General features: G+C 38.6%; 1 protein-coding gene across 6 annotated transcripts; it reads left to right on the plus strand.

The window, feature by feature from the left end:
• Positions 1 to 530: 530 nt before the first annotated feature.
• On the plus strand, positions 531 to 9,465 carry LOC111243113 (Golgi-associated plant pathogenesis-related protein 1-like). 6 transcript variants are annotated; one of them, XM_086989211.1, is made up of 8 exons: positions 556 to 689; positions 4,015 to 4,179; positions 5,705 to 5,835; positions 6,129 to 6,239; positions 6,830 to 6,943; positions 8,239 to 8,365; positions 8,797 to 8,879; positions 9,189 to 9,465. In XM_086989211.1, the coding sequence occupies exons 3-8, from the start codon at positions 5,797 to 5,799 to the stop codon at positions 9,342 to 9,344; spliced, it is 630 nt and encodes a 209-aa protein (XP_086845337.1). In that variant the 5' UTR covers positions 556 to 689; positions 4,015 to 4,179; positions 5,705 to 5,796; the 3' UTR covers positions 9,345 to 9,465. The 6 variants fall into 6 exon arrangements, with proteins under 6 accessions (XP_022643940.1, XP_022643944.1, XP_086845350.1 ...); XM_022788205.2 differs by lacking the exon at positions 4,015 to 4,179 and having other exon boundaries at positions 531 to 689; XM_022788208.2 differs by lacking the exons at positions 556 to 689; positions 4,015 to 4,179 and adding an exon at positions 2,974 to 2,998.
• The last annotated feature ends 577 nt before the right edge of the window (positions 9,466 to 10,042 follow it).

Here is a 10,042-nt window from a genome sequence, read left to right on the forward strand (position 1 = left end):
TACAGAGTTCGAAACAAGAAAAACATTTATGATGAAACACTTATGTTTCATAGTATATCTACAGAAAAACGTAACTTATAGGCGATGATGTGCCTAGGATATAGGCATCTCTAGGCTGGATTAGCTGTTTTTTCTCGCCATTTAAAAAGATAACTCGCATGGCTATTAAAATAGGTTAAATCAATTGTAGAAATTAAACAAAAATAGCTAATACGCATATGTTTTCTAACTTTAACGACTAGAGATCTCTCCTTCATATACACAACGGTGGCTCATACAATGGTGGAATTGACGTAAAAAGAAATAATCCAAAATGTTTATTTTTCATGTCCTGACGTTATTGCATGATCTTAAAACTGAAATAACTTTGCCATGTCTCTGCTGTTTTCTCGATGAATTTGTTATTTTATTCAGGGAACGCAATAGTCGCCAATTCCCTTCGAGTTTGTTCCTCTGACGCTCGATAATGGAGTATGCCGCTGCCGCACCGAATTCGTCCTTTGGGCGCCCACTTGCCCCTAGCAGGTCCTATTCACGTCAACTCCGTGACCAGCTCAGCAGGGCGGTACATTTGTGGGCAAGGGCAAAGGAATGAGCAAAAGTCCTATATACATAATGTTTCCCATAGTTACGAACAAGTTAAGCTCCAAGACGACGAACCAGCTGCGTTACATTTCTAGTGGTACCAGGTATGTTACAACGATCCTCCCAGTAACTGGGAAACCCTTGTTACAATTTTGTTCTTTTGAATATCAAAGATTAAAAATGTCGCTAGTGACGTTAAAGTACCATGGTGGGCAGAGCCGGGGGCCCGCCCGGCCGCCTTCACCTCTCTGTTAAATCTGTTCGCCCCGTTACATTCTCACACCCGAATGGGACGGAATAAAATCTAACATTAAGGTTTAATAAGTGGTTATTGGCTCGCGATATAAGTGGCAAAATGTGTTGAGAACATTCGTATATATTTCTATATATTCTCGAAGCGACCGATGATTTATCTGCTTTTTGCAAACTCTATACCAATCGTTAGGCTATAGCGTGAATGTAGCCAACGAATATAATTAGAATTAAAATTTTGGTGCTTGCCATTTTTGGAAGGCGTGACAAGATTCTGCAAATTCGAAACGAGGATGCAGCATTAAGAAAGATTTCGATCCATCTCAATTCCACCCCACAGTCACCTCCATGATCTTCTAATTTCATTGATATTTGTCGTTTTACTGATACAATGTAAGCAGATAAAACCGTAAGAAATTTTTTGTGGGCCGGGAAAAAGATGAACTATTTAGTAGAAATTTCCAATGGCTTCAGCGTTTCATATAAACTTAACACAGGTTCGAGCATTCAATTAAATGGCGAATCGGTTTATTGAGACCTAGTCACTATCCGCATTTATCTACCGATCAATAGCAAAGACATCAAAGGATAATTTAAACAAAGACTCGATAAATTCTGATCCACAACTACAGCGTTGGATAAATAGGTCGAGGAATAGAACATCAGTGAGTTACGCATCCAATATAATTTACGTAGTTGACCTAAAGCGCTGTTACGTACTTCTGTATGTTGCCTTTTTCAAAATAAGTGGAAAAGCTTATACAGATACATGTAAACCGTGCCAGCAGATTTTTATGCTATTAGCATTATTGCATACTCGTGGAAAGGCGCAGGAACTGTGATCGCTAAGAGTGTATTTTCGTCTTTCAATTTTCGATCCTAGTCAAACACCGCTATTATTATTATTATTATCATTATTTTCGTTTACAGACATTGACTTTACAAGCATTCATGATGCTTTGCTTGACAAGGCGGATCCTTTTATGATGGCTTTTCAATTCTGAGCATCAAGCACTATTTTGCTACGTTGTTTCTTAGGTATGCTGAAGATTACTAGACTAATAATACCCGGTTCTACTTTGAATTTCAACTGATTTAGCTCAGTGTGGTCTAGCATTGTACAAATTGTACTTGAGTGCCTCTACAATCCAAAAATATATCTGAAGTATATTTCTAATCTAGTTGTTTTTTCTTCGATTTTTATAGAAGTTGTTTGCTAAATAGTGCGAGTCAAAGGTCAGGAACTGGCGGGTTAATTTCCCTTGCTACTACTGCATATATATATATATCGATAAAGTGTGTGGTAAAACTATTTTTGAGTAAATATATCTTTCGCAATGATGGGCCGGACCGCTTTTTAGTTAAAGCTCATTGATTCGGTTTACAACATATTTCGTTGCATAATTTATGAAGGGAAAATTAACTGTTATTGCAAATGTTGCCGATTGAAGGTTTACGATTCTTTTTTACATTTGTATCATTAAATGACAAGCTGCACAGCGGCCTGTCAGCGTAGGCACATTGAGATTAAATAGGCATTACGGCCCCATAAAGTTATGTGCCCTGTGACCGTAACGTTCATGACAGCGACAACGTTATCATTCACTGTAGAATTTAATAGGCCGTTGTCGCCTGCCTATGACCCGTCCAGTCACTGTGCTTAATTGTCCATTAGTTTACGACCTTCACTATTATATTACGAAAACCCTTGGGCAGGCTGTTACAGTTGCCACAGAGATAGGGGACCAGCAGCTCTTGCGATGGCGGTATTGGGTGTGGAACTTGACGAATTCATAGAAACTGTCACGTATGCAATAAATCGTAGTACGAAACTCCACGTTGCGCCAAACGTTAGAATATCTGCCTTTCGTAGGTACATTGATTTGATCATTATGAGTCATCTTAGGATACTGACCGTCATCGCTAAGCAGGAGAAAACAAAGCAATTGACTATAGGCATGACCGCTTATCGAGGCAACGGCCTAAGTTACGTTGGTTACCTTGCTCAACGATACCTCAGTTCCATCCAGCTAGTTTGTAAATGATGATAAAAGCCATTGCGCCGCTATTGTTAAGTTGTTCGCTAAGGCTTGATTCCTGTCCTAGGCGTACATCAGAACTATTATCCTGTTTTGCTCAACGTTGATGGGGAACGTAAATGGTAGGCGATTCTAACGAATTATTACTGCATGTTTTCGTTTGGTTTGCGTATTGCTTCCAAAATCAAATATGGCGTTGTACCTAGAAATACTGCTGATATAGTTGTCTGATACGCTTAAGCAACTGGGTAGCAGCGAATTGACCACAGCGACTCTTACATACCGCTGACAATGGATGTGTCCCGTTATTTTAGTAGGTGACGAGCGCTCAGAAACAATATTCACTACGTAAATACTTCCGGAAATTTCCATAAGCAGATTCTGGTCGAGTTTATATAGTATGCACGCTTTGTAAATCAGCTAAAGTGTGCATCATAATGCCACGACGCAGTAATGCGGCTAGTCATATAATACAATACCGCTGACAACATGGATAGCCATAGTACTGAATGTGTTTTGATTCCTGTGCATCGCAAAAACAAACATTTACTATTGACCGTACTGTCAATTGCTTTCGTATTAGATGTTCGGAACCGAACTGCGTATCCGCTCCTAGCTTATGATTAACTGAGCAAACAGATCGGTCGTGGAACAGTTGTTTATCTAACGAACAAGCGCAGCTCAGATCTGTGCTAGCCTGGAACCAGAGACCGTAACAGGCGTGAATTTAACGGGAACCGTGGCGCTGTCACCTCTTCTATTGCGCTTTTACTTGGGTTACTCTTTCCGGCTATGTAGGCTTAACAAAAGTTATATGCCGGGTGATGCGTCGATGCAACTTTAATTAAACAAAAGTTTAGACAATATGAAGTGTGAACAACCTTCTGAGAATGTTTTTTGAGGAAGCGAAGTTTAGCGTAACGTAGATGCTTGGACACAAGCGAATTTCGACCTTGCTGTGCTTGAAAGTGAACTTCCCGAGCGTGGATTCTATCTAATTTTCGTTGTGCCGGTAAATTCAAATGTACTCGTTTAAACGAACGAACTAACGACAACAATGTAAGAATGCTTTATACAAACGCAATCATTTTGCATTTCAATAACTCACGTACCATTTCGAAACAATGTTTACTTATAGTGGAACCAGTGCTTCATCAGGGTCTTCACCAGCTTACTGGGCCGCAGTAACGTAATGTCAAGGCCGTAACAGAACGAAATGCTGTGGGCGAAGCTTCTGACGTTGCGAAAAATTAAAGCTAAATTCACACAAATAACCATGAAAATTGGACTTCAAAAATATAAAGTAAACAAAAATACTCGATAGATTTCTAGTTTGCAATTACTAGCTTTTTCCTATTGTTATAAAACCTAAAAAAAACCTAGAAACAAACCTTCATAGATCGGCGCTCACAAAGAGAGTGCATGCCTGCCACCAATATCATCCCATTTAGATGATACAGGTCCAGGTACCAGCTTTACCGCAATGTCCTTGCCCACCGATTTAACATGCTCATCTATTATGAACTGTGAGACTGCTCAAACTTGCAGTAAGTGCTGTAACTTGTGTTGCTAGGACAATATTGAAATTGTGAGAGCGTCTACACGTACGAGTATGACTGAATTTGGCTCGGTTTCGGTCAAGACGAACATACAAGAGCTGTAAAGAAATCATCCTAAAGATGTTAAGAATTTGAGCTGATGTTTTTGAAGTTTCAACCGTATCTACAATTTTTCCTAAACCCAAGTGGGTTATTCGCTGTTCGCTTAGTAGCCTTTATTTTGTACCGTACGCTTTGTCCGAGTCTCAAGCTCGATTTAGCCAAATGCTTTAACAAATTGAACCCGTTCGTACACGTACAGACTAAAGGCACAAACTTTATTGAATTATTGCAAAAACTATTTTTGAACAGCAGCATTGAGAATAACGTTGGGTAATGATTTGACAAAAACTTTAACATTTCGAGTGTTTTTAACTTGCTTTCGAACAACTGTACACGAAAAGTGTCAATACCGTAAAAGACTGTGCCAAATGACGTATTTATGACTAATCCGTCATCGATTTGTTGGGTTATAGAAGAAGAAAGTGCGATATTTGACGTGCTACGGCGTAAGGCAGCTTTTGTTCACTATTGTTCAATTCACACCGGTAGGTGTCGGTAGGCCATGAGCATTAGTCAGGGCAAAAAATTAATCGTGCAGACAAATAAAAACAAATAGATACTATTAGAAATACATTAACATCGTCCTACGTTTATTTTTTAATAGAAACAATGCTTAGCAATATTTGGGATCAAGTTTGTTGTATTTGGCTTTAAGTTCACATCGTGATGGCTCATATAAATAGAATTACTTAATAACATGACGTATATATAGAACACCGAACTGTAAAAGCGTCATTACTCCAAGCATTTCACTTAGAACTGTTTTGCGGTCGAGTTCTTAATGCAAAAATAGTCACATTAATATATAGCACAGGGCATAGAAATGATACCCTGTCAATGTGGCTAACAGAATGAACGATAAGACATTGTTTCGAAAACACACGCCTAACCTCGTTTGACATTAAAAAACTACACTATCTGAATTTCAAATTGGAGTTTTACCTAGACAATAACAGATATACTAGCAGAGCCTGATAGGAAAGGCCCGGGATATCCCAACGGCAATCATATATATATCGCTAAGTTGGTTCATATCCAGTTTAGGTTAACAGATGGCATTAGGTTGTATACGGTAAGCCGTGAGCTGGACAAATTTAGCTGAGTTTTGATTTTACGGTGACAAATGCTGGACCTATCTCACTAATATCGTAACCGTTGGTTTTCCAGGACACGTTTCTTGCTAACACTCTGCTTCCGTGGAAGGCCAAAGAAACAAGCCGAGCCAAAATCAGCCTGACACTTATGCAATAGTTTCAAAAATGGAGCAACGGAAGACCACGGTTAAAACTGAAATTAAGGTAAAATATAAACGAGTTTTAGTACTTAGTTGATTTGATATTTAGTTCAAACCGAGATACTATCAATATTATATAAATTATGCTAAGTGATAATCGGAGTTTTTCTCTTGACGGCAGACTTTATCGTGGTGAAGGCAAGTCACACCTTTGAGATGTAATGCACCAAAACATGGACTTAAAAAACGTCTGAACTTTAAAAAATAAACTATAATCTTATCTCTAGTATTGGCTAGTGTGAAGCAAGATCGTTATTACGTTTAAGTTTGTGAACGTCTGTATTTAAATGTTTGCAGAACGGTAAGAAGATTGTTACAACTACAACCATTGCGACGACTGATCTTAACCCTATGAATCTGGATGAACCACAAGGCGCTTTCCTCAAGTGTCCAGTAGAGCTCCCTGTGGTAAATTGTCAATCTTCGAACTTTTCGTGGTGCTTAAACATCGAATAACTTATGCAGCAAGCTAAAAATTCAAAGTTCTATCATTTGGAACATCCTTCTGCTTCTAGAGTCAAGACTACGTTTAATCCGGTGCATCCGGTCGCTTATGGAATAACCTATTGTGTATAAAGGGAAAATAATAGGAGATCTTCGCGTACGAGTTGGTAAAGCGAATGCGACCTGGACTGTTTGTACCGTTAGGGGGTTTACAGGGCTTACAAAGGAAAGATTATCAACTTCGAGACGTAACAGAGTCTCAAGACATGAGATTTAGTCGAAAAGAATTTACGAAGGTTACCCTTGTCCGTCATATAGGCGATCGATTGATTAAAGGCTTCTCTTCTTTAGATCCGAACCTTTATATCTGAAGACATATCATAAGTATAGAAATATGCATTGTCTAGATGAAGAGGTCACAAATCGAACGGAGTGAAATGAAGGAAGCTCAGTTTTCAGGTGGAATAGGATTATAACCAAAATGAAACAACAAATTACCAATATTATAGATCTTCTTTGCTGAAACGTTCTACTTATGTTCGTGTTGTTTGCAGACGATTGCGCCTAAGACAAAACATACGAAGGGAGACTTTCAAAGAAAAGCCCTAGAGAGGCATAACTATTACCGATTTCTGCATGGAGTGCCCCCGCTTGAATGGTGCTCAAAGGTTTGTTAAGTGAATATCTTCGTCCACACAGGAACCTAAAAATGGCTTAGTAAGCACTCACGTGCTTATTCAATTGCTGCTTCGGTATTAAGCACCTATGATGTCTATCCGTACTAGTCAATCGACAGAGCGTAAATATTACATTTTTACCTCTAAGGTGTTGCATCACCATTAAGCTATTATAGTTATTAATACAATGTATGATTACCGCAGTTACTCTACTCGAATTATTAAGTTATAACATACATCGTATCGGTTCTTTCACCTAATAAATATAATTGTTACGTATTCATCATCATATTTTCTAAGTAAAAATCTTCTCAGATTTAGAGTTCAAAAACTTATCTAATCACTTTTTCTTCTGAATAATAGACGGTTACTAATTTCACTAGTTACTGATTAGAAAGGTAGTGATTCATCGGCACGAGGTCTGAAGAACTTAGGGGGTGCAAGGTAAACATTTCCCCTTAAACGCTTGTTTAAGACGGCCTTCGCCGTGTCCAGCCTGACATTGTCGTGGAACAGGATAAACTTGCATTATGTATCTGCTCTTTTCAATCGATACTGGGCCATCTACAAAAATTTGTTAGTTAGATAGTTATTCTTCTTTGCCATTTGCAAGTGTATGTGACTTTACTGCCACTAGAAGCAAATTCAGGTCATTGTCGAACGGAAATCAGCTTGAACTTTTGGATTTAGGTGTACCTTTAGTAGCTATCTAGTTCTTTTTATATCAACGTAAAAACGCCACCTATCGCTATCTATGACAATTTTGTATAGAAGTCTGCCATTGTAGTTGCATGTCGCTTGGTACAGGGCAAGATATTAGGAGACAGTGAATAGCTAGGATCCTTGCGCTTTTCACTTAGTTAATTGGGCGTTTGGGTAATTTCTAATTTTCGAGTGAATCCTATAGACCCAATTGCCTACTGATAGTTATACAACGGCGGTTTATCTTTTCCCCAATTTACGAGTTCCTCGCCAGCCGTCTTCCTTCAAACCTGCCTTCAGGCGTTACGTAACGATCTCAGGCGGCTGACACCAGACCTAAAGAAAGATCTCGATGTGAAAATTTGGTTCACTGTAGAAAAACTATAGCGGACTTCTACAAATAGTGAGCATTTTCAAATGGTAAATAGAAGTAAACAAACAGTAGAGAGAAAAGAAGTATTTAGCACATGGTAACGTTAATGGCAACTTAGTGTGATGGGAAACAGTGCTTCATTGATTGATTGTATTTGTAGAGTTTGTCAAAAAAGGTATGGACTATTATTTAATGACGATATCGCTTGCAGTGCGCCAGCAAGGCGCAAGCGTATGCGAACCATTTGGCCAAGACACAGTCGCTCGAACACAGCCACGATAAAAGCTGGGGAGAAAATTTGTTCACGTCGACGGGCTCGCGTGAACCTGTCATCTCGGGTAGGCTCTAAAACCTTTTAGTTATCACGTAGTATAGTAGTTACGGGACCAATCGTACTGTATTAATCTTTAGTTTCAAGTTCCATATATATATAGTGCACATATACTTAAGTTCAAGCCCGTCTCACATTATACCGATATATATTACACGCGTATTATGAATAGCATGGCCACAATGAACAAGGTTAAACGTAGATCATTCGAGTTTATTTTATATAAAGATATACGCTGCACGTGTCATTAGTCTCGGCTAGATCAGCCCCGAAAAGTGTTAGTTTAAAACACGATCGTCGTGTCGTTCCCTTATACGTGCACGTTCTTAAAGCCTGAACAGAGGACAGCACGCGTTCATAGCGCCATGTTGAGATATCAAGCAGACGAATTATATGCATAGAATATGATTACCAAATACTAAATCGTTTCTTTTTTAGCCGATGCAGCGGTGGACTCGTGGTACAACGAGGTCAACTATATAAAGAACTATACAGATCCTTCGCCCAGCAACTTTTATGAGGTTTGCAAATTTCGACTTGCCGAAATGACATTTATTGATTATTATTTAAAATGTAGCCTATGGGTCGCGTGCTTTTCTCGAAAATTGAACGTGTGTTTTGCTAATATCGATAGTTCCAGAACAAGAATTATGCAATTGATTAGTACAAATTACTTACTATCTCGTATAATAATCTGTCCCATATTTGTTAAAACCAAGTTCATTTTTGAGCTGTAGTCAGTTTAGGAAAACCGGATCTTAGCGAGCCGATGGGCAGCATGTCACAACTCTAATGAATTACTCATATTATGCCCATTTTCAACTGAACAGACCGGCCACTTCACTCAGCTCGTCTGGAAGGATACGACACATGTTGGAATGGCGTACGCAGTTAATGGTAATAATGCTTATATTGTAGCAAACTATCTTCCACCAGGAAACCTTTTAGGAAAGTTCCCTGAGAACGTTTTTCCACGGACTGAATAACGGCTACCATAGCCATTAACTTGAAGCGGCTTCATTGAAGTTGTGCCACTTCACACTCAATATGGGTCAATTTTATTCACAGCAATAAACCGATTATGGGAAGCATTACTCTGTTTACATACTTAATGTGGCTAATTTATATTCAATAGCAGTAGATAGAATATGGTGGTCGATATATATGTATATATGAGAAAAAGTGAAACTATGTATAGAAAACGCAACCTCTTTAGATGTTAACGGATACAAAAAACAAATGGAGCCTGTACCAGTTAGTGTCTAATTAGAAAATACACGAGTTCAGGTAAGCTCGTTGATAGACATAACGAAAATAGGCAATTAAAAAAAATGAGTCATATCGGCTACACACTTACCGTTTCAAGACCTTCTGAGCAAGCGGGGCCTGTGAGAACACAATTATCCTGTAAATAGTGCGTTTCTTGTAGTAAAGGCTGACAACATTAAAACAACAACAAAAGCTCCTAAAGCTACATTCAACGATGCACAAAACTGTGCAGAAGCTAGTGTTGATGAGGCACATAGTGGATTTTCTAATTAAGTATATTAGGTTTACTTCTCACTGAGAATACCTTGTTAGCTTAGCTTTAGTCCTTGTACTGAAGTAAGACTAAAATGTTCTATAAGATATTGAAGAGAACGGTTTTTTTATGTTTACTTTTAGATAACATTTTATTATTGTG

Source organism: Varroa destructor, unplaced genomic scaffold (genome assembly GCF_002443255.2).
Source record: "Varroa destructor unplaced genomic scaffold, Vdes_3.0 BEIS01000001.1, whole genome shotgun sequence".
NCBI classification, from domain to species: Eukaryota; Metazoa; Arthropoda; class Arachnida; order Mesostigmata; family Varroidae; genus Varroa; species Varroa destructor.